This window comes from Falco rusticolus, chromosome 18 (genome assembly GCF_015220075.1).
Source record: "Falco rusticolus isolate bFalRus1 chromosome 18, bFalRus1.pri, whole genome shotgun sequence".
Taxonomy (NCBI): Eukaryota; Metazoa; Chordata; class Aves; order Falconiformes; family Falconidae; genus Falco; species Falco rusticolus.
Window position 1 is genome coordinate 2,704,630 of NC_051204.1, and position 24,933 is coordinate 2,729,562.

General features: G+C 47.7%; 1 protein-coding gene across 3 annotated transcripts; it reads left to right on the forward strand.

The window, feature by feature from the left end:
• Window positions 1-6,464: 6,464 nt before the first annotated feature.
• On the forward strand, window positions 6,465-24,350 carry ETV4 (ETS variant transcription factor 4). Of its 3 annotated transcripts, XM_037411070.1 has the most exons (12): window positions 6,465-6,709; window positions 6,794-6,890; window positions 7,373-7,420; window positions 12,657-12,710; window positions 16,347-16,473; window positions 17,658-17,816; window positions 18,233-18,477; window positions 20,677-20,748; window positions 20,845-20,913; window positions 21,254-21,474; window positions 22,512-22,613; window positions 23,254-24,350. In XM_037411070.1, exons 1-12 carry the CDS (start codon window positions 6,665-6,667, stop codon window positions 23,467-23,469), a joined length of 1,455 nt encoding a protein of 484 aa, XP_037266967.1. In that variant the 5' UTR covers window positions 6,465-6,664; the 3' UTR covers window positions 23,470-24,350. The 3 variants fall into 3 exon arrangements, with proteins under 3 accessions (XP_037266967.1, XP_037266966.1, XP_037266968.1); XM_037411069.1 differs by having other exon boundaries at window positions 20,677-20,913; XM_037411071.1 differs by having other exon boundaries at window positions 20,677-20,913; window positions 21,392-21,474.
• Window positions 24,351-24,933: the final 583 nt, after the last annotated feature.

Consider the following 24,933-nt stretch of genomic DNA (forward strand, 5'->3'; position numbering starts at 1 on the left):
CTGGAAGCTGAAGAGAACGATAGGGAATTTCTCTGGGCTTCATGTCTCTTCATGGATAAAGGGAAAAGGGATTGAGGGTCTCGGTCCCCAAGACATGTCCCCTCCTCTGCACTTCATCTCCATACATCCTCAGCAGAACATTCTCTATTTGCTCTCACAACTGCCCTGGTACATTATAGCAATATGACAATCAATTAACTGACCACTCTATCACAATAAAGAAGCCACCCAACCTTATATAACTCTTTTTAATTGTTTTCTTACATTATAACATTTTGCTAAACTTCTTCAGCCATAACTTACATAATTTAATTTCTCAAAGTGCTAATAATTTAATTGCTTCCTTCCTGCAGACAAAGTGCCTGAACTGCCTTCTCTCATTCAGAACATTAGAAAAAGTGCCTGGCATGAATACCAAAAAGGGGCATTATATTCACAAGACCTTATGGAAAACTGCTTTCTCCAGAGTGTTGTGCCTCAGGCAGCCACAAAGGTGCAACAAACCTGCCCGGACTCTTCATTGCACACGGGGACCACCCTCACTATAGGAAGAGATGGAAAGCATGGCAAGTGGCAAGTCTCATCAGCAAAGTTCCCTGGGCTAGTGGCAATCCTATGGCCTAGATGACATCTCGAAATTAAAACATGACATTCAAATGATAAGCGAATAACTCCTACTAGCACATATCCTCTCGCAGCTTGCAGGAGGAGACTGAACAAAAGTAATTTTGCAATTTACACCTTCAGGCTTGAGAAAGAGAACTTAATAGTGAGAAGACATACTGCGTATTCCAAGGATCAATAACTGTGCCTGCAATTTAGACTTCCCTAGTCTTCCGCGAATTATATCTGTTCCATTTCTAGGAATATGGACTGATTACTACAGATCTGGTTTTGCGGTTCATTGGGGACAGCTTTTCTTTGCTTCACTTTTTGTCTCAAAACGAGTTATGATGGGGACACGGCCAAACTGTGGCAAGGGACCTGGGGGTCCTGGTGGACAAGCGGCTGGGCATGAGTGAGCAGTGTGCTGCTGCAGCACCAGAAAGCCAACAGGATGCTGGGTTGCATCGACAAGGTCCTCACCAGCAGAGATGAAGTCATTATCCCACTCTGGTTAGTGTGTGCCAGACCGCACCTAGAATATTGTCTTCACTTTTGGTCCCCACTGTACAAAAACCACGTGGACAGGCTGGAGAGGGTCCAGAGAAGGGCCACAAAGATGATCAAAGGACTGGGAAGCCTGCCATAGGAGGGAAGGCTAAAAGAACTCAAGGTTTGTTCAGCCTTGAGAAAAGAAGGTTTAGGGAGGACCTTATCACCACTTTCCAGTATTTAAAGGGTGGCTACAAAGAAGATGGAGACTCCCTTTTTACAAGGAGTCACATGGTAAAGATGAGAGGTAACTGGTACAAGTTAGTCCTGGGGAAATTCCAACTGGACACAAGAGGAAAAGTTTTCACAATGAGATCAACCAGCCACTGGAATAATCACCCCAGAGAAGCGGTGGATTCCCCAACGTTGGACACTTTCAAGATCCAGCTGGACAGGGTGCTGGGCCACCTTGTCTAGACCATGCTTTTGCCAAGAAAGGTTGGACCAGATGGTCCTTGGGGTCTGTTCCAACCTGGTATTTTACGATTCTATGAAACATCCTTCTTGGAGGTTGGATGACATTGCGTCTTTTACTTATGGCAAGACAAAAGGACCGAGAGCCGTCTGCAACTTAGGGTAAGAAACCAGCTCGATGTTTCCTGCCACATGCCAGACAGCAAGGGACAGAGAAGCAGTGGCGGAGGGAAGAGGATTAGGACAATCCAGGGCACATGCTCCTCCTCCCCACCCCCCTCTTTGCACACTGTCCTTCGTGAGGTTGAGCTGGAACTGCACACAGCTGCTGCTCAGGTGTTTCCAGCAGCAGGATTTCTGTGGTTTATTGGATACTGCATCACCCCGCGAGGTGAAGATGGCAGGTATCTGTAGGCAGCGACTGGACTCAGCACCTTATTCCTGATCCAAGGAACAGCAGGATGCTGGAAAGTGGCTGCCCTGATTTCATGCCTGATGTTAAGAAACCCAAGGTCTTCATACAGCTGTTTATTATTTTTCTTAATAAAACTGCGGGTCTGCTCATGCTCCATTCTACACTACCTACTCTTGTCATCTTCCCATTTGTCACTTTCTAAGACATTTGCCATTTGTTCCTGTTTGTGTCAGGTTTTCTCACCGGGAGCTTTATGTAGCACTAATCCTGGCTGGTCCAGGCTGCCAGGGATGCATCTGCAGCTCAGGGCTGGGCTTTCTCAAACCAGTACAATAGATGGAAAGTTAAATCATGGGGTTGGACACAGAAGGGGGAGGGGGATTACACACAACTCTGTAACTAAGAAAAATAAGGTGTAAGCCAAGCGAAAACAGCTCAGGCAGCGTGGAATACGGTGTCGGAACAAATACATCACTAATACTTCATAACCAAGAATCAGTTCCCCTCCGATTTGTGTATCACTTCTGAACTTTTCACACATTCTAGGCTTTAAGAAAAAAAAAAAAGATGGTAATTAATCACTCTGAATGTTAATTGCTGGGCCTGCAAAGAGAAAATCCTGAACCATATTCCCACATCTGATTAGTCAGGCTTTGAAAACAGATGTGACATATTTGTACAACAGGAGTAACAGAGGAGAAACTATCAAGCAAGCAAGCTACATCATTTGTTATAACTCCTACTAACCTTGTGCCCATCCTGAATATTTCCTGATACAAAGTCTACAGCTTTTCCAGGAGTCCGAGTCTTCTCTCCTGCCCCATTTCTAAACTCTGCGTGCTCCAAATTATTAAGCAACAATACTGTTAATGTTTCAGTTTTATGAAAATAGAAGAAAGGATTCATAGAGCTCACCGAGGAAAGCACAGAACACAGGAAGAGGTAGGTGGACAGGCAAACTGATTTAAAGCATGATTCATTTCCCAAGGCCATCGTTGTCACCAAGGGATAAATTAGAGCCTGGCCTTGCTCATGATCAGCAGCATCACTTTCACTTTGCGATACTTAACTCGCCACCCAGATGGGTTGTGCCATGATAATGACTGCCCCATTCGATTACTGCACCTCTTCTGCTGTTGCTTAATGGTTTCTTTGCTTTTAAGGCAAGGTACTATGTGCTTCAGGTTCCCAGCCTAAGAGCTCATAATGTAAGTGAAATGTGTCAAATAATTGGATTAAGTTGCCCAGACCCACGGAGGAAAAATATTTCTCTGTTTTTGTGAATTTTATGCTGCTTCTCTCTTTATCACTAATTACCGCCTGGATACTGGAACTCAGAAGCAGCCTATTGAATCCTGCTCAGTGGAGTCAAAATTTTTCCTAGAAACAAAAGGTACAATATATCAGTTTATATGAATGCCAAAGCTAGCTAACCGAAACTAAAAAAAAAATAATCTCAGTCCTTCCCCAGTTCTCTTGAAACTGACTCAAAATCACAAGGTACTTTAAATGATAAAATTAGCAATTTAGTTCCATATGTCCGTCTGCTTTCTAACCTTCTTGGTCTCAGGATTCAAGCTTTCCACCTTTTTACTGCTAGTTAATGTTTTTGACAAACCAAGGATGCTAAAACCTGAATCTGCTCTAGGAGTGTGGGTTAGAAGGGGAAAAAAGCTACAACGACGTGAGTTATAATAATATGGTTTCATCTGGAAGCCCCAGGTTCTCAGTGATTTTCCCTTCAGTGACCAGTATTCTTAGCCCTAATTAATAACATTCTTCTAAGTAGGTTGTATGGCATTTTTTACAGGCTCAAAAGCAATAAAAAAAATCCTGCAAAATTTGTCACAGATCCTGCCTCTGTGCAGCCACCAAAAAAACCCTTTTCTGTAGTTTGTCTTCTGTAGACTACTTTTATGGGTGTCAGGAAAATTTCAGGTATCCTACGTAGGTATGTATGGACATAAATACACATACCTATGTAAACATGGCAGCAGGCTCCCAATACAAACAGCAATAAGCTGACCTTAATTTAATTCAAATAAATAGAAAAAGTCATTGATAGTACTGCCAATACATCTCAGTCATAGCAAAAAAAGATAGCATTACTGCCTGTTTGGTACAAATGGTGACTTTGCTGGGTCAAATGCCCGCAGTCGGTCCCGGCACCCACACCGGCACTGCACCCTTCTGCTTTTTCATTCACACATATGCATTCATGAACCATAGTGACCACTGGGGCCACTAACCACTGAATCACAGAATCGTTTAGGTGAGAACAGACTTTTAAGATCATTGAGTCCAACCGTTACCCTAGCCCTGCCAAGTCCACTACTAACCCATGTCCCCAGGTTAAAATGTTTTTTAAACATTTTAAAATGTTTAAATGTAAAATGTAAAGACAAATGTAAAATGTAAAATGTAAAATGTAAAATGTAAAATGTAAAGACAAGTCTTTTTAAACTCCCCCAGGGATGGTGACCCCACCACATCCCTGGGCAGCCTGTCCCAGTGCTGGGCCACCCTTTCCGTGAAGTTTTTCCCAATATCCAACCTAAACCTCCCCTGGCGCAACTTGAGGCTGTTTCCTCTTGTGCTATCACTTGTTACTCGGGAGAGGAGAACGACCCCGCCTCACTGCAACCTCCTCTCAGGTAGTTGTAGGGAGTGAGGAGGTCACCCCTCAGCTGCCTTTTCTCCAGGCTAAACACCCCCAGTGCCCTCAGCTGCTCCTTTCTTGTTCTCTAGAGAGTCTCTGGTCCCCCTCCACAGTGACACTGTGCTGAGAGCGAAGGCTCCTCCCACACCAGCAGTGCCCTTACTGCCACTTGGATGTGGAATTAGAACACCGTGTAGCAAACAAATACTACAGTAGAAAATCCCACCCTGTTCAGAGCTCAGAGCACAGCTGTGTATTGAAATCGGGTCTAAAGTAACAACGGTCCCATGATCCCTTAACCGGGAAATGTAGCACAAATAACCAAGAGTCAAAGTGCCATTTTGCTATGATAAGTATAAGTAAAAATGCAAAGCCTGAGTATTTGTTGACAGATTTTGTAAGACATGTAAAGTATAAATGGCCTAACAACAATCTAACCAGGAGGAACATTTCTTTCCAGTTCTTTGATAAAACTGGATTAAAATTAACAGCCTGAATCAATTGTTAAAAAATACATGGAGCAGAAACAAATTTCGGTAAACCCAAAAATTCAGAAGATTGACTCATATGCTTCAGTGGTTTTCTGAAACCAGAGCAAGTTCAAATTCCAGTGCTGCATTTAACCACATCTGTGACGTTTGGGGATGTGGGAGCAGCTGCGGGATGTCACCTTACTGGCACTTGGCATGGTCTTGGTCTGCTCCCACCGACGGGTCAGAGCCGTGTTCCAGTCGGGTTTCCTGACAGACTGGGCTCCTGGAACACTGGAGCCATAGTCTGCCAGCAGAAAGATAAAAATATATATCAACAAAATACTTAAACCCTGTTATTCTGCGTAACAGATACACCTTTCCAAAGGAGCATATCAGTGTGTCACACCAGTGATGATTACTATAAGGAAAGCGTGTCAAAAGTGTTCAGGTTCCATTTAGCCCTTGGGATAAATTTCCCCTTTTTTTCTCTGGAGTATCTACTTCTCTTCCAGGAGGTGACATTTCGTGAACGATGACCTTCTTACCGCTGGCTCCCAACTGTTACTGCTATTTTTAATAGGATAAATAGGATCAATAAGTGTTTTAAATATGATCATGGAAGTTTAAAGGACAAACCTGAAAAAAAGAAGAGGATGCATGCACATGGCACAGGCAGCAGCACCTGGTATGCACAGTTGCTCCCAAAAACGCTATTTTGGGGTGCAGATCCCTGGCCTGGGGTTTTATTTTATGCTTTTGTCCCTTAACATTTGTAAGAGCAGAAGTGATTTCAGTAGCTAGGGCTTTCATTATTTTCACTTCCGAATGCGTGAGTGAGATTTTTTTTCCAGATCTTGTCGAAACCTAAATGACTTGCCCAGGACAGAACGGAACGTGCCTGGAGCCTGTCCCCAAGGGCCTGCGCGGGGCCGGGCCCGGGCTGGAGCCGGGAGCGCCCCGGGAGCCCCGGCGGTCGCGCAGCCAGGCGGGCCCGGCGCGCCCCTGCAGCCTTTCATGAATGAACTTCGGGAGGGTTTTTTTATGAATGGGAGCTCCGTCCTTGAATGAAGCCCCGAGTGCTGCGATCCGATTGGCCCTGAAGGAGAAAGCCCCTCCCACCTCTCACTGGGTGAGAGCCAGAAGGAGCCGGGATTGGCGGGCGTGGCCCAGCCCGGAGCTTCATTCACAAAAAAAATTCGATGAAACAAAGGAGCGGGCGAGCGGGGCGGTGAGCGGGGCGATGGGCCAATGGGCGGCCGCCCCCGGGAGGGGCGGGGTCGCGCCGGGCTCCGCGTGGGCCACGCGCCGCCGGTGCGGGTCGGGGCCGCTGTCCCGGGCCGGGGGCTCGGCTCGGCTCGGCTCGCATCACTCCGGCCCATATCCCCAGTTTGGGAGCTCGCAGCCCGTGCCGGGCGGCGAGAGCGCCGGGGGCGGGGGCGGGGTGTCCCGTGGTGGCCGCTGGCCCCGGCAGGTGGGAGCCGGCCCGCCGCGACCCCCCCCGCTGTGTCCCCCGCAGGTGGCAGCCGAGAGGCAGCGCCCGGCGGCGGGATGAAGGGCTTCCCGGACCAGCAGGTACCCTTCGTGCTCCCGCAGGTGAGCGGCGGCCCCGGCGGGCGGGGGGCTCCGGGCTGGGCCCGCCCCGGCCGGGGACCCCGCGCTAATCGGCTCCTCCCGCAGCAGCCTCCGGGCCAGGCGGCCCCCGGTGGCCAAGCTCCCATGGGCGCTAGGAAGAGACCCGGGACCCCGGGCTTGCCCCCGGCGCAGGGCTCGGAAGGTAAGGCGGGGCGGGGGGCAGGGAGGGATGGGGGTGCTGCGGGCTTCGGGGCAGGGACCGGGGTCTCGCCCCCGCCTCCCCGTCCCGGCCGTCCCCCTTCCCGGTGCTGGGGTGTCCCGCTGATCCCCCCACACACACTTCCCGGCGCCGGGGCGTCCTGGTGACAACATCACCACCACCCTTCCCGGCGCCGGAGCGTCCCACCCATCTATCCTCCCCCCTCCCGGTGCCGGGGCGTCCCGCTGACACCCCCTCCGCCTCCCCACTCCCCCACCCCGCCTTTTTTTCCCGGTGCCGGGGTGTCCCGCTGATATCCCCCCCCTCCCCCTTCCCGGTGCCGGAGCGTCCCGCCGATCCACCACGACCCCCCCCTTCCCGGCGCCGGCCCTCCCGCTCCCCCCCCCCCGCCCCGCCCCGGCGCTGGGGCGTCCCGCTGACCCCCCCCGGCGCTCCACTGAGGAAGCCTCTCGCTTATCACGCAGAGCTCCTCCAGGTCCTGAGCCGGCTGCAGGAGGCCTGGCTGACAGAAGGTAGGCTCCTGCCCCCCCTTCCCCCCCTGCCCCCCGTTCTTCGGCTACCCGTGCCCCCTGGGTTTTGTTTGACCCCCCCCAGACGGGGGTGGGGGGGTGGGTCCCGAGGCGCCACCCGGGCCCGGGGCGGCGCAGCCTAAATGGCACATTTGTGCGGGGCATTTCCCTATGTACGGGCCGGGCTGTTGGCCGCTTTCCTGGTTACAGTTTTCCGTTCAGGCTACTTGTAACTGGTTCGGTGTTAACGCTGATTTGTCACTTATCTTTGCTGGTTGCCAGAACGTTGATATTTTTTTAAGCAAACAAAAAACCCCTATTCCTTTAATTCCAGGAGCGAAGCGCTTCTCAACTCTTTTTTTTTTTTTTTCCCTAAGATAATTCTTTGAAGGGACCTTCCTGTGGAATTTACACGCTGTTCAGTTTGGTGTCTGAATTGGTTTGCCTTCAAAGAAGAGGGAAAATTCAAATCCCAGGGAGTCCTGTTAATTCCAAGTGAAACCATCTTTTAACAGCATGGGGAATTTGTTCTGATTCTACTATCACAAATGATCCATTTTCTAGAAAATTCAAAACACATCCTCAAGTACAGACTCTTGATAAATATAAAAGCACTTACTGTGATGTAGGTACTTAATAATGATGACATAAAAATACGCATGGCACTTTGAGCAGAGCTATTTCCCTAACTTTACCACAAGTGAAGGACAATCCTGTCAAACAATTATTTCTTTTTTTTTAAAGCCTTCAAAAAGTTATATTGCAATAAGACAATTAGGGGGGGAAAAATATCAAATGCCTTGTGTCCATTTCAGACTTGAAATGATGTTGATCAGGAGCGTGATGGTCAGGATGCAAAAAGAATTACCTGGGGGCTGTTCCAGGGCTGAAACACTCTGGTATTGTACATCAGAGCTGAAAAATAGGTAAAAATAGGTATTAATTACTGGTCGGCTAATAGACCTGCTGAATGTACACACATAGTTGAGGCTGGTTTCTCTTAAATCCTCAAAAACCTCGAGCTGTTGATAAGTTTGCCTTGAAATTGATTTCTGGTAGCGTTTCAATTTTAGGCTTCCTAGTGTTGAATATTTTTTTTATCTCACTCATCCAAAGGTTTTGCAGAAATCTCTTACTATATGTTTGTCAGTAGCAGAGTGTTCATAGAATGAATTTGTAAGCGCACTGGGGTGGAGGGAAGGTTGCCTGTGGTCTCAGCAGTGTATAGAAAGAGGTAATCTGCTGTTATACGTGATTAGTAAATGATAATGCAAGCCCTAGAATATAGGCAGGTATATTTTTGCCACAGCTTATAGCATCTAGTCAGAGTCCAAGTGAAATTTTGGGGAATTTCAATGCATGTTTGAATATTCCACACTGTGGGAGAAACTAGTTCCCCATATATGAAATTATTTTGCTGAATGGTGGAAATATTTTATGTCATTAATATCTTGTATGTGTCTATACGTTAGCATTTCTTCACAAGATGAAGGCAACTGAAAACTTGAGAGTACCTTCTTAAATGAACAATGCAGAAGAAAAAGGAAGGGAAAATATGTAATATGTTATTTATTCTCTGCCTCTACCACATCCAGTTAAGAAATTTTATTTTATTCACAGTTCTTGGTGTTACTTTTGAAGTAAAAGAGAAACAAACCTGGGAAGGAAGCAAACTGGAAATACAAATTCACAATCAGCCATATGAAAAACGTTAACAAATTTAAACCACATATACATCTGTATCTGCATGTGTGTGTGCCTCTATATATTGTTGTGGTTTCATTCACAGGGCAATCTCTTTGTTAGCTTTTTAGAATATTTTTAACAGTGTTAATTAACACCTGATTTCTCCTTTGCAGGGTAAAATAATAATGTCTGCATATAGATGACTCTTAAAAGAAACAGATGCTGAAAAATCCTAGGTCTTGTTACTAGCAATCCAAAATTTTCTTCTATGCTGTTTTTTTTAATCAGAATCTGTTAGAATGCAATGATGTGAAGCTGGCAGTTGATAACTCTATGGAACTAATTGCAAGCCATATAATTTATAAAATTATTTGGCATTCGGGGAAACAAAAAGCTTCCTTGGACAGAAGTTGGGCAGGTAGTTGGTGATCTGTGAGGACTGCAAGGAGAGGGATGCCCTTCGCTGCGTAACCTTAGCAAGCTTTAGTTACGGTGCTCTAGATCTTGAAAGAGGTGTGGGAAATGCTGCTGCGTGCAGTCTGCATGGCTACAATAAGCCAGGGGTTGGTCTTTAAATGTCTGATTGGGTATCCCAGTTATTTTAAGTATAGATGCTGGATTGGGGAGAACAAGAAAATGTCTATCTGTATTGCAACTCTCCGAAGTAGATAATGCAATATAAAAATTTCAACTTTCTTTAGCCTTCTAGCGTAGGACTGTAGCTGTCTGCAAAAGCATCGCTGTCCAGTAGTAGTGAGGCTGCATGCTCTCGCTCCAGCCATGCCCTTCATTTCACACCCTTTCTGTAGTCTCTTGCTTCTGCTATGAAATTCTCTCCATGAGATGGTCACCGATGCCATCGACTCCAGGCAGCACACTGTGAGAGCCCAACCCAGTTCACACGACGTGATCCCCGCTATTCCTTCTATCACAACGTTGCTTTGTAAAGATAATTCATAAAATGAATTTTGTAGGCTGTTTTTTTTTTTCCTGTTCCCTGCCTTTTATCATTTATATTTCCAGGTTCTTGTCATACAGGTTACTTTAAGGAACAGCAATCGCAGGGCAAAGAGCTTGGTTCATTCCATTCTAATCCGCTGCCTGTTCATGCAGAGTTATTCCCTACGGTTTATTTTTGGCATGTCTTGTCTCTCTTGGCTTCAAGTGACTGAGATTAGGGCTTCCATTCCTCGTGTCCTTCTACTCTGACTCCATCACCTTTGCTTTAGAGCCAAGGGAGAGCAAGCTTTGGGTTTGCCTGTTACGTACTAGCAGCAGCAGTTCTCTCCACAAGTTCGTGATTTTTGTGAAATAATCTGCTGCAAGTTTTCCCTCCCCGGCACTAAAAGGGCCATAAATAACTGTTAGAAGTAATAAGTGTTTCAACACATGTGCTATGGGGAAAGTGCTCCCCACACTTTCTCCCAGGGCACCCCCAAAAGCTCGGCTCAGCTCTGTGTGTTTAGTCGCTGGGGGATGGAGGGACCACTCTAGGAGATGGACTGAGACCATGGCTCTGAGTAACGGAGAAAAAATAGCTGCGTGTTAAAATACAGGCTAAATTCTGATCAGCGGTGTCTTGCTGACATCAGGGGGGTGTGTGGGTGTACTGCTTTTCCTTCCTTAACACCTCTTCTTCCTGGGGGAGAGAAGAATGCAAAAGTATTTGTAAATAAATGCAGATGCTGCCGTCGGGGAGGAATCTGCCACATCGACTTTTGTCCTGGTTTGGTGTCCTGTCGCTTAAGGATGTGGATGTGATGTGTGCTTCGACACAAGCTTGTGTGCAGGCTGTCCAGGAGCAGCATTCCATCCTGCGAAGGGACGGGGGTCACCAACCGGCCCGTGCGATGGGGGCGGGAGCACAGTTGTAGTTATGGGGTGGTGGTGGGGATCCGAATGAATTGTTCATTCAGCACGAGGGCAATGCCAATTAAAGCTTTTCTCAGCAAATGAGGGAAGCGGGAGCTGGAGGAGACTATGTAGCTGGTTCCTCTGTGAAATCAGAAAAGCACTAATTACCTATACACTGTCTCAATGCAGGAATTTTAGCATAATGGCACTACAGGCTACTGTAACGTTTGATTTTGTATGTCGGAATAATCTCTCAAGGACACACCTGTGTACCTCGCTGGGTCAACCTGTGGGTGAAGAAGGACATTGAAATTCTTTTTTCTTCCACTGTGCCATTTCGTTGGTTTATTATATATTTATTATCCATTTTGCAATGGCATTGTTGCAGTTCAGGCATGGGCTGAGGCCAGGCTGTGGCAGGTGATCCACGGACGGACTGGTTGAAGCTGGAGACCAGGAAAGGCAGATGAGGAATTGGCACAAATGATGCCATAAGGGACAGCACAGCTGCCAGTCTTTGTCTTAATTTAAAATCAATATTTACTCCAGGAAGTGATGAAACATACTGTGAAGCACATAGTGAAAAACTCTTCTAGCACTTCCATTTTTAATTTAATCCTCATTGCCATGTGGGAAATTATATCCCTGTGGGCTTTACAGCTTTTTGGAATTCTAGTCTTTCACATAAATCAGAATAAATGTGACTCCCTGACTGGTGAAGAGGCATCAACTTATATATATGTATTTATATATAAAGTAGGAGTAAGCCCCATCAGTTTGTCTAAAAGAAGCACTAAGCCTGAATCTTCTTTGCTAATTTTACTATTTTAACTGCTTTTTAACTATTTTACTGCTTACCACATTGAGCAGCATCTTGTTCCGGTGAGGTGGGCTGTTCCAACGTGAACGAGGCCTCAGCAGATTTTCAGATGTGTTTAATTAGACCATCTTGGAGATATTCAAGTATCTCAGACCTCACTGTTATTCTTGGAGTTGTACTAACAATGCTGGCCACAGGGCAGATGCCCAGAAACAAATAATAATAATAATAATAAAAAACTTTACTGCACCAATCTGCGGGGAAAGAGCAGGTTTTTGCTGTTACACCAGCACTGCCTCAAATTTGCAAAATCACACTTACAGACGTGCAAGGCACTGTTAACCATTTCCCTCTCCTGCTACCAGATAGTTTGAATTTTTTTTTTTTCTTCTAAAATGTTTTCATTCTGCTGATTTACAAATTGTAGCCTATTCCACTAGTACCAAGTTGTTTGATTTTTCTGGAGCTTCTGAAAAAATTGTCTATGAAGGTATAGGTGTTTTCTGTTGTGCTCACGCTTTGGCATAGCCTTTCCAAACTGATCAGTTAGTAGTTGTTTCTGAACAATCCCTGCATATTGTGTTTCTAATGAAAACTGTGAACCCTGAGCTAATAAATTTGCTGTTGTCCTAATTTCCAAGGTCAGGGAGAAAGAAACCAGCAGGCTGTTAAGGGGTAAATCTGCAGGCAGAAGAACTGTATTCATTAATCCCAAAGGGAAACTATCCATAGTCGCTAAAGTGCATCCCAGCAAAAAGCTCAGATCTTTCCTGCCTGGGTTTATTTCTACCTTGCTGTTAATTATATCATACAGAGTGCCAAATCTAATTCTCCTCTCTCTCTTTCCCTGCCCCCCTTCTTCTCTCCCTCCCCTGGCAGCTCAGGTTCCAGACAGTGATGAGCAATTTGTGCCTGACTTACATTCAGAAAACTGTAAGTATCGTGGAGGTGATCACACATCTCACAGGAGAAGGGCAGGATACACTTAAGCTGAAGAAACACATGAAATGTAACACACCACACAGACACGGAGGCTCATTTTAGTTCTGCGTTGGTGTGATGGGGACAAACAAACCAGGCCAGCTGGCCACATCTGGGCAATGCAAAAATGTCTTTTTGTGGTGCTAACTACCGTGGTCCCTTATGCAGAGTGATGTCAACAGAAATGTGTTTTAGTTGGTGTACGGGTGAGTAATTAGGCACCCCTGAACAGCTGAGAAAGTGCACTATGGTGACAATGAAAGGTAAAATTTCTGCTATTGCTCCTCCCAAAGCAAAAGAAATGGGACTGTATGTGGAATTAAGGGTGCTGTGTCTCTTGCAGGTGCTTTCTGGGGGCTCTGCTCACTTGCGGAGCCTCTGGCTGAGCACCCGCTGCCAGCATGGCCTCTGTGAGGTGATGGTCCTGCCTGCTGCCTGCCCCAATGTGAGGGCACGGTGTCCCAGAGATGCTGTCTGGGCTGCTTGCCCTCTGTTCTTAGGAACTGCCCAGCGAACAGATCACCTGTGGGAGCGTACAAACAGTAATGTGGATGTTTGCTCTGAGAACGGGTCAAAGCCTCTTACAGATGAAGGAGCTGAGCGTTGCTCAGGTGCAAGCGTACGCGTAGGAACCCTCTGCACAGTGGCCATCCAGCTCTTCCTGCTTCCCTCTTCAGCTGGCCCTCCCAGTATGCCACCGTTTTGTTTGGAAGCTGATGCTGGGATAAGACCACATGCCTGAAGTGAATATTGACTATTCTGAACAGCTCTGTTGCAAGCAGCCGCAGGAACGCTGAGCCTGACTCCTGACAGGCACGCCAAGGCTACAGGAGGATGCCTGACCGTTCCCTGGGCACATATATGTCCTAGCAGCTAACTGAGTGCAGAGATCTCCAGTTAAAGCTGGTGCAGTCAACTTTGGTGACCTTCCTACACTGATATCCCTCTGCCCAGGGCAGTTTTCCCCATGAAAACTAAACCGAAGGGCTTGTACTGGTTGCTCTTGCCTACCTCCTTTCCCTGGACTTGGCCCTGCAGCACAGCTGGGCTTGCTCTCTGAGTCATATATCTTGTTTCTTCCTCTTTTTGACCTAGAACCAAGGAGAGGTCTGGTCCCATGTTTCGCTCAGAATGAATGAATGAATGAATGAGCCAGTTGTAATGCGATAGCCTGTTGCAGCAATTCAAGGCCGGAAAGAATTGGCTGCTCCTAGCGCATCTCGCTTCTTGAAACTTCAATGGAGTTCAGTGTAATGGACAGAGCAATTTTATTTTTTTTTTCCCCCTGAGACTCAGCCGACACATCAGCATTTTTAGATGGGTTCTATATATGTTTACTCCAGACATCGAAAAGAGCTGCTACAGACAGGCAGAAGGGAAGTGGGTGCCCCAGGCATAGAAAGACCTTTTTCTCTTTTGAGCCTTTTCTGGGCTGGGGGTGTTTGCACAGATGCAGGAGCATCATGCCTGGGGTACTGAATCCATCCCAGGATGCTGGGTCAGCCAGCACCTGCCATCGGTTTGGACAGGGACCCCTCTGCCACGATTGACAGCAGCCCCAGGGCTGGCTGGGGGAGCCGGTTGTCCTCTAGAAGGGGGTAGGGGCCAGAAGCCATCGGAGGCTCTGGCATTTTACAGATTAGATTTATTTTCATTTATTCTGTCAAGCTGTTTGGATCCCTGTGGGTGCTGGCATGATGTGAAGATGGGCTTTTTTTGGTGTAGGCTGAAACCGAAGGCAGGCGAAAGGAGTCAGGTTTGAAGGGGTTTTGCCCCCCTCTTGATGAGAAACGATTTTTGGGGAGAGATGTTCGCAATAGAAAGTGGCCTTAATGTCCTGTGGTGAGAGGCAGCAGCAGCCCTTTCTCCAGCCCTTTGGAGAGCTGTCTGAAGGCACAATTAGCCCTTTATGTGAGGGAGAACTGGCTTGAGGGTGGCTGGTGCACGTACAGTTCAGGTCAGTCCTGATATAAACTCAGCAAAAAGATGAGGTATTAACAGATCAGGTTGTTACTTTCCATCCTTGAAATGACAATCGCAGCTCTGAACATCCCAGGCTTTGTCAGCAGCATCATGTCAGCTTGAGGAGCTGGGAGTAACCTGGCAAAGGACTGCAGGCAGCCTTATGAAAAGCTTAGTTTTGTTTTGGGGGGCAGATCCTTCTCTTGTTTGAAAAAGAAACCTAGACCTATGTACCTCTCTGGGGTGTCTTTTCTTTCCTTCCTAAGTGGCAGCGACCTCCTGCAGCAGCAGAGCCCAGGGGCAAAGGCAGAAGATGCTCACAGTGTCCTTCAGCCAGGATAAGCTTTTCTGAGGAGCTAGTGAAGGATTTTGCTCCTGCTGGATTTAATTAAGCATAAGGAGTAACAGTACCCACATCCTACTTCCTCGTGCTGTAAACTGCAACCCACACTTGTTATTCCTGACATTCTAACCAGGCCAGAAATATCCCTCCTTGTCTACATCGGGCCAGCGCACTGAAAATGAAAAAGAACCTTTTTACTTTTTTCCTAGACTCTCACTGGTGTTTTGGACGAGCAGAGGTGTTGTGTGAGATTCCCCCAGTTCCACGTTCAGGGGTCTTGGACTATTAGCATCGAAATTCAACGAAGGAAAAGCTGCATTTTGAGATTCTACAGGTAGCTGCCGAGTGCCAGCGCAGCAGCCTCCCGTCCAGCAATCGCAATACCCTGTAGGAGACCCTGGCTGCCTTCCTGAGGGCTAAAGTATAAACCTGGTCTAATTAATGAAATCAGATATTTCAAAGGGAGGCTACTGGGAGGACTGCAAGCTGCTCATCGAAATTTGGGGTATATAGTAGCAAAAGCAAGGACTTGGAAGTCAGACTTCTGCTTTGGACTGTGCTTTACCACCGATGCTGTTCCTTTGGGAAAGGGATTGTAGCTACCTAAGGCAGTTTAGGTGCCTGAGAAAACACTTACTTGTGTAAGGTGTGAGCAAGTTAGCCTGAGGACAGCCTGTAACGATATGCAATACATATAACAGCATTTCCCACAGAAAACCTTCAGCTTTTGCAGCTGTTTGTACAAAAATCTTACATTTACTGTCCTACAGGACAAATGATACTATCAGGAAATCTGCAATGTGTCATCATATTAGTGTGTGACAACTTAACACAGTGCTACATGGTAATGTTACTCACAAGACATGCTTACCAGGTATGTCAGGGAAAGAATATTTTACCTGATGCAAATCAAAACTTTGCTTTTATGTGTTGAAAAATAAGGGTATGTGCATGCTACAACAGGAAACGTCTGTCCCAGCCCTGAACAGCTTAAGGAAATACCCACTCTAAATCCTTTTCAAAGCGCTCTGGATTATCACAGAGCATGTTAACACTACCTTAAGATTTGCTCTTAAGGTCGATGTAGCATACAAACATTACTAAATCAAGGGCAGAGCTCAGGGAGGTCCTGTGAACTTGGGTGTGTTGGTATTTGGTTTCTCTCGGAGCCAGCAGAGCAAGGACGAGGTGGTGGCATCTCTGCTGGCTTCACTGGCTGATAAAATTGCCTCTCCGTAAACCAGAAAAAACCGTCAACTTGACCTTTCATTTCTCTCCCACAGTAGCTTTTCACAGTCCTCCTGCTAAGATTAAAAAGGAGCCACAGAGTCCCTCCTCGGACCTCACACTGTCCTGCAACCATGAGCAGCCATCCCAGTACCACAATGGCGAGCAGTGCCTTTACACCAGGTAACAGCTTACATGGGGGAAGGGGAGGGGGCAGAAGCTGTTATGAAACCAAGTGCTACTGCGTTATCTAATAATTACAACAACGAACCGGTCTGGCTGCTGCGATGCCCATGAGCCGGTGGGTCAGCTCAGGGCAGCTCGCTCAGCCGGTGTTTACGGCACTGGTTAGCCCAGACCCATGTAGAGTAGGTCAGGGGTCTGGGCTTGCCCCTTTATTTCTTCTCCCAGTGCTGTTCCTCAGCTGTCCTGATGCTGAGAGCAGTCTTGGCATCTGTCACGTGCCTCTCTCCCCGCATTGCTTTCCAAAATCTGTCCTGGCAAGTTGCTCCCCAGCACCGTCGCCCACAGTCCTGGCTGCTTGCCTGAGTTACCGTACAGCTTCTGCAGTACTGACACTGCCATGCGGAATTAAACTTTATAACTCAGGGTAGGTTATAAAGCAGAGTGTTTCATTCACCGGCGGGCATCAGGGTGGATAATTCCAAAAGCACCCGCTGCCCCACTTCTTTGTGCACGTGCGATTTAAAGTTTACATTCATACATATTCCATCGATGCCCGAGAATAGGTTGGGTTAGGGTAATTAGTCTACCAAGAAGTCATTAACAGAAGTTTCTTCCCATTTGCGCTTGCACACTCTCTCCTGGTGCGGATCATGGGAGTCGCCGAGGATGAAGGCTTAGGAGTCTCCCTCTTGTCACCTTCCCTCTTCGTGCAGACTCAGTCGTGTCCCCAGTTCCTTCCCAACCAAAACCCAGGACAGACCCAGTTTTCCTGGCTCAGGGCACAGACGTTCACATACCGGTGTCGTCTTATCAGCACAGGAGCATCCCAGCCCCACCTTACCAGTACAGCGGGCCCCAGGACCGGGCCTAACTTGCAAAGTCACCTGTGAAGCTCCTCTTTGTACATGCAAAGAGAATTTTAATTATTCTGAGTTTTCCGTATCCTATTAGTCCAGTGATTTCTAAGCTTTCTATCACCACCTTCTCCCATTTTCGGGTCATTGCTGTTGTGCGCAGGGGCAAGCGATGCTCGGGAAGGCAGGAGTTGATGCTGGGAGTTTTCTGGCCCAGGTGGCTGTGCAGAGGGACAGCGTGTCTGCCTGTGACACGTCCTCCCCAGGTGCTGCCACCGGTCCTTCTCGGAGAACGATAACGCTCCACTCTCTGTTTGACTGTCCCAGTGCCTATGATCAACCCAGCCAAGTTGGCGTTGAGTCCCCTGACCCAGGAACCCCGATACAGTCACCGCTCCAGCAGTTCCCTAGACAGGACAGGAGCTTCTTGACCCCTCCGGGGCCACCCCACCCCCCCTCCAGCTGTGGGTACCACAATGACCACAGGTGAGTTACTGGGAGGAGGGGGCAGTCACTGGCAAGGATTGCCCTGCCGGGTGAGTCGGGGCGGGGGGCTGCAGCATCCAGATTAAAGCGCTCGGTTTACACCAACCACAAGACCCCCCCGTCCCATCCAAAGTGGGATGGGGTCCAAAGCGGACCCACCGCTGCTGCCTAGGGTTTGAAGGAGGAGGCTATAACCTTAAGCCTGTCGGGTTCTGTGGGTGATGGGCTGCGTTGCTGCCCTTGGAAACATCTGGCATTGGCGTCCCTTCCTTGCCCCGGCGATGCGTGCAGCTCCTACAGCCCTACTAAAGAGCCTGGGGTTGAGGCAGTTTCTGTCCCCCCCAAGCAGCCCTGCACCAGGGCCAAGATCGGGGGGCCAAGCAAGCTGCCATCCCATGTCCTCTCCCCTCTCCTAGCTCTGTGTACCAGTCGCCTGCGGAGATGGGCTGTTCCTTCCCCTCTTCCCAGAGCCTGGCCCAGGAAGACCCCAGCACCTACCAGCACCAGCTGTCCGAGCCCTGCCTCCAGTACCCTCATCAGGGCTTCAAGCAGGAGTACCAGGACCCGCAGTACGAGCAAGCCGGCCAGGCAGGCAGCAGCTGTCAGTACCCAGCAGCTGAGGTGGTCAAGCAGGAGCAGGTGGACTACGTGTACGACGCAGGTAGGCAGCGCTAGCTCCGATTGCAGATGCTGGGGGTGAGCAATCACACATCCACCACTTCTTGGGCTTTGACACAATGCTGCCTCATCTTCAGGAGTGTGTGTGCTCCTGGAAAACTGGCTGTGTAGCAGGAAACGGCTCTGTCTGTTGACTGCATCCAAGAAAAGGCTGGGACATTCACCTTCTGTACTGTGTTCCAAGAAGGATTTTCTGGGAGATAGTGGAAAGCTTTAACCAGATACAGGAGCTAGAAGGTGATGTTAAACCCAGCCAGGCTGGATTAAAGGCATGCATTTGTTCTCCAAGGAAATAAAATAGCCGCTGGGGAGACTCAAAATTCATAATTAGCCCGCTTGCACTATCAGAAATGGAGAAAAGTTCTCTCAGGGGGAGTTTTTGTCTTCAGGGGTGTGTTGAGCTGGTAGGTCATAGAAAGGGAGAGAAGTGAGGTCAGCTTTGAAGAAATTATACTGAGAACATTCTGTAAATAGCAGCAGAAAGGAAGGAATTAAGTATCTTGGAGCTGGTACAGAAAAACTGTCTCGGATCCCTGCAGCAAGGAGGGGATCTGCGAGCAGTGGCAGAGGAAAGCTGCTCTGGCGTGGGGATCGTAAGGCACAGCCCTGAGCTGCAGCTCGTGACACTGCCTGGCCCTGTGCCTTTTCCCTGCTGGGAGGCTGAAGAATTTAATTCACAAAATGGAGAGAAAGATGCAGCTCTGCCAGCTCCAGTGGGTGTCACCATCACGGCGGAGGTCTGGCCCCAGCAGCTGACACCCGCTGGAAACTGGTGCCCCATTTCAGAGCTTACCATGCAAGATAAACCAGCTTTGGCCTGACAAACGGATCTAAAAGTCTGAAACGGTCTAAAGAGACGTGAGTGGCTAACAATAAACCGGACAATTCCAAGGACCGGGATAAGCAGGGAGCCCGGTCTGCCTTGGCTCAGCCACGTGCACTGTGCTGCTCCGTGTCTCTTGCCGTGCCAGCCTCCACCTGCTACTTCCCATAGAAACGGGGCAGAGCATCACAAGAGAAAATAATTTATATTTCCAAAAATAGCTCTCTAGATACCAGATTGATCAGGCAATCCTCTTATTTTTCCACAAGGGAGAAATCTTATTTTTTCAGCAGATCTGTCCAAAGACTTGCTACCCTGACCTCACAGTACACTCTGCTAGAGGGAATGTTACTTCTGGTTTCTGGGTATTTTAATGGACATTTTGAATTGTTGCAGTATTTAGCAGAAATAAATGCATAAATAAAAAGCTCCTTTGAGGGTATAGAATCATCGCTGTGGCTGTGCTGGTGTTACACTTTCACTGGGTCCTTCTGGCCAGACAGGGGAGGAAAATGTGCAAACCCAGAAGAATGCTTTCTGTGCGAGTAGTTTACGATTGTAATAATACACAGTGTGTCAGCTCAGAGTACCCTTCTGCCCTTAGCACAGGAGTGTGAGGGAGATGTAAGGTAAATCTTTCCAAAGCTCCTGGTTACAGCTTCCATCTCGGCTGTGAACAGAAAATAGCTTTGATTCAGAAAACACATGATTCAGAAGAGATAAATTGTAGTGCCCAGGCAGCAATATGCACTGCAGAGAGATTAGGAAAAGACTTTCTGCTTATTTTTAAATCAAGTTATTTTTTTCCTTTATGTTTTCTCAACTGTTTGTGACAATGCCCCATCATGATGCGAAAAAGCCAGGGAGACTCGGGATATCTGAAATGACATTTGTGAGATGCTGTCTGCAGTAAACATTCAGATGCTGCTGTTCTTCATTAATATCATCATAGTACCCCTGGAAAAATGCAATGCCTTTTCCTTCTCACCCACGAAATGAGTAGCAGAGTGCATAGTTATCTTCAACTAGGAGTAGGCAGAGGCAGCACACAAATTTAGCCTCTCGTCCAAGGTTTTGTGTTCAGAGTGTATAGGTGACTGACGGGCTATCCTGGCTACTCTGAAGGATGTCGTGTGTTAGTACCACCGAAATTTACTATTGTAATTAACAATGGGAAGCATAATGAAGGCAAAAGTTGTGGTGGGATGGGTGAGACATAACAAGTTGCCAGTCTGCCACTAATGCTTTAGGAGGGCGCTAAGTTGGTTAGATGGCTGCACTTGCCTATCCACCTCTGGAGAACAAGATTGTTCCGCCTCCTGTGCTTTTAATTAAATGAGTTTGTTAATTGTTCCATAGATGTTCCTGGCTATCACACGTACGCAAATGTTGAGAGTTATTCAAGCCATTCAAATACAGAAGATCCGTCAGGTAAGAAGCTCGGTGCCTGTCATCTTGTCCCTGCACTGCCCTTGATGCTGCCCTGTCTTCTTTGCCTACAACTGCCTGTGTTGCTTTCTCTTGCAGCCTGCAGGTACGACAAGCCGATGAGCTGCTTTACTGATGATGTCTGTGTCGTTCCAGAAAGTTGTGAAGGTCAGAGAAAGAATGGCTTGCAGTTTGGGTGTAAGATGGGGTTATCCAGCATCTTTGCTAGCCGCTTGGCCGCTGTCCGCGTAGTTTGTTACATCGTGTTCTTGTAGGTGTGTTAGTGGTTCATACCTGGCTTTTTGGGATCCTGTTTCTTGAGCTTTTTTAGCAGCAAATAGGCCTTCTAGCATAAGTAGCATAATTGTGAGGTTCATCGGAGCTGCTCTTGGAAGAGCTGCTGGTGAATTGGCCACTCTATTCTATATGAACTTAAATATTCCAGGTAAAGAATTGTGAAATGTGTGCTTTTTTTGTTTTTTTGTTTTTTTGTTTTTTTTTTTCCCAGCTGTTTTTGCACTGTTACCCTTAGGAACACCTTGTGTGTTCTTCTCAGCAAGAGGCAAGAAGCAGAAAGCTGGAGGGAACCGGGAAGGGTCTGCACACCAGAGACGGGGATCTCTCCAGCTCTGGCAATTTCTTGTAGCTTTACTGGACGATCCAACCAATTCCCACTTCATTGCCTGGACTGGCAGAGGGATGGAGTTCAAGCTCATTGAGCCAGAAGAGGTGAAACTATTTCGCTTCTCTACAGGCTGTTTCTGAGGCTACAAATTCATTCCCAAGTGGCTTTTTCTCTGCCCTGTGAAGGCTCCTGCCTACCAGCGGTACTTGCCAGACCCTGCAGCAAGCCAGGGTTTTTAAAGAGGTCAAAACACTTGGGTGACACAAATACCAGGTTTAAGAAAGGCTGTTTGTAAGTTTAGAGCCTCAGCAATGCAGTGAGTCAAATTGCCCACTGCCTCCACTTCCCCAGATGCTTTACTCTTAAGCTTGCAGTGACCTGTGCTGTCTTACCACACTCCGTACTCCAGGTTGACATTGAGGTTTGGAGTTTTGAACCCCACTGATGGCAGTTTTCCTAAAAATCTGGAAGAAAATATATCCCAGTCTAAATATATTTTTATATCAAAATTCCATTAACTAAAGTGTAATTTCGAATGCTGCCGTGTTCCAAAAAACCCCAGTAAAATCTGACAATAGCTGGGAGATGGGTCTGTAATATCTGCTCATGTCTTGCTCCGATTAGAGCTGCGTTTAGCACTGTTCTTGCTACATATTAACCTTTATGGGCACTTTCAGCGCAGGTGAGTTGTTTTGGTGGGCTGACGTGCTTACAACAGACTTCCGAGTCTCATAGACAAAGCTGAAAATCATGTAGTAGGAGGAAGAAAGGCACATGGGTCTTCCCGTGGAGGTGTTCCCTTGCACTTTGGCTCCTGGTAAACATGTGATCCTTGAAGATAAAGAGTAGCAGAGGATGAAGCAGTCCTTCAACATCCTCAAGCTTTCAGAGTACCAGAGAGTGAGAAGTGGTGACAGCAAATGAGCTCTGTAGTGGTGAGGGGAATGCTTCTCTGTGATACAGGATGCTTCAGTTTGAGTTCTACTCTTCCTGTTTAAAAGCTGCTAAATAATTGTTGTGTGAGTCTATTATTCAAGCATTGTAAATGTTTGCTTCTCAAAAGAGAATCAGCTGGATAATGTTCTTTTGCCCTTGGGCTGGGTTCACAGAAATTTGTGCACTTTGATGTTTTATTCTACAGGTAGCCAGGCTGTGGGGTATCCAAAAGAACCGTCCGGCCATGAACTACGACAAGCTGAGCCGATCCCTTCGCTACTATTACGAGAAAGGCATCATGCAGAAGGTCAGTTTGCAAAGCAGACGGAGTTTTTTGTGCCTTTAGTGATGCTTCTCTTGCAGAGATGGGGATCTCTCCAGCTCTGGCAGGCTTGCCTTGCCAGTCACCCTGCGCTCATCACCCCATCACTTCTCTTTGCAGCGGTTAAATGGGGAAAGCGTAAAGGAGCTGAATCTAGGCTTTATATATGGGAAATAAAGGGGAATCGCGATTTCTTTCTTTTTCTGTACGTGTCTGCCCTCAGGAGAGCTGGAATTTATGCAGCTGTGAGGAAATAGAATTGGTCTAGACTTGGTGAGAGAAAGGCTGCTGGGGGCTTGGTCCTGTGTAGTAGGGGTGGTCTCTTCCCAATCCAGGGCACTGGAGAGGACATCTGTGAGTGTAATTATGTCACAGTTACAGACTGGTCAGGGGCTGCTGCTGCTGTTGGGACAAAGTGAGCTGGCAGCATCCCATTTCCCAGGAGCTGTTCCACGGGAGATCAGAGCAGCAGGAGGACAGCGCAAGGAGCAGTTTACAGCTCTGGCGTGTCTCAGGGCAATGGGCTAGAGCAGCCAGCTGGTTTTGCAAGCCCTTCTCTCTGCTGAGGAGCATTGCCTAGTGCTGCCTGTGTGCCTGCAGCATTCGTCTCCTCTCTTCCCTGCAGGTGGCTGGAGAACGCTACGTGTACAAGTTTGTGTGTGAACCTGAAGCGTTGTTCTCTCTGGCTTTCCTTGATAATCAGCGGCCAACTCCGAAGGCTGACGGGCAGGTCAGCGAGGAGGACACGGTGCCTCTTTCTCACCTGGATGAGAATGCCACTTACCTGCCAGACCATGGGAGCCTCCCTCCGCAGCATTACAGCAAAGGCTACACATACTAGCATTGCTGGGAGCACGCCGTGCCGCTCTTGCTCGTGTATATAAGGAGACATCTGGTGAGGATTCAATCCATATAATAAGCATTTTTCCAGGCCAGCCTAGGGTATGCAACAAACTATGAAGAGCTGCTTTGGTCAGGAAAAGCGTTCAGGTACACACATGGATAATCGGCTGACAGTTGACAGGGCTCTTTTGTGCTTGCGATAAGACCCTCATATCTGTCAGGGTGAGACTTGTTCTCAGCAATGCAGACATCGTCCCAACAGCAGAGCTGCAGCTTCAGCAGCATGTCAGGTAACTGCTGCCGGAACAAAGGAGCCTGTCGCAGTCCCTCTCTTTGGTGAGGGAGGAGATGCCAGTCCTACTGGGCTTCTTTTTTTTTTTTTTAACTATGAGGATGTTACGATGCTGGCTGCTGGCTCCATTCCTCCTGTATGGGTGCTGAGCCTCTGTATAACCTGCCCTCAGCAAGGGATGGCTCTGACCCACGCAGACTCACCTCTGCGAGGCCAGTCTTGCCTTCTTCTCAGGTGGGCTGCAACACGGTCGTCACAGACCACAGGAAAAGAGCAACACCACTTGTCTTGTACGTGCATGCTCCTGCCTTATCACCTTGCTCCTAACGCTTCACGCCAGGGCTCTCTGGTACTCGGGCACTCTGAGTGGGGTAGCTGGAGCCACTGGCCGAAATTGGAGCAGTTCTGGGGTACATGGCACACCATGCAATACAGCAGAACTACAGAGCTGCCCGATTGCATCTGTCTGTGGCACAGGTTAAGCCAGCATCCCCCTCGGGTAGAGAGATTGCGGGAGGCAGCAAGGCCTGAGGCTCCGGTTCATTGTATGGTTGTGACTTTTCCAAATTAAACAACTTTAACAAACATCCTTGGGTTCTTTGAAGACCTGTCAGACTCCTGAGTGTGCTCATCCTGGGCTCAACTAGAAAATCATCTAAGGCAAGAAAAAAACCTGCTGGAGGTGCATTAAGAAAATGCTTTACAAAGTAACCTAAACCATACGTAGTTTTCAATATCTAAAGTTTTAGACTTAACCTCCACAGATTTTTGCGTGTTTAAGGGAAATTCTGAAGTGTTGGAAAGGCAGTTAGCAGCAGCCCAATGCAGCACATGCAACTTAGCTAAACTTTGACTGTTTTTTTTTTCCCCACAATAATGAACATTACAGTGGGGGCACCGCATCCTCATTATGAGGTGCCTCACTTTTTAACTAGCAGCTGACTATGTGCCTGGTTCAACAAGGAGCAGCACAGTGTAGCCATACAGAAAAAGCCTGTTTGCTACTGCTTCAGGCTGATGTTCCAGCTGCTGAATACAGAGCAGCGCCAGTCCTGCCAACGTGGTAGCCTGTAGAGGAAACTCTGTATATTGATTGAAAGCCTGATCTCCCCTGATGGCTCTCCCCTGCATGGCTAATGCCAACCCTCCCAGCCTTGTCCCTGGGCATGA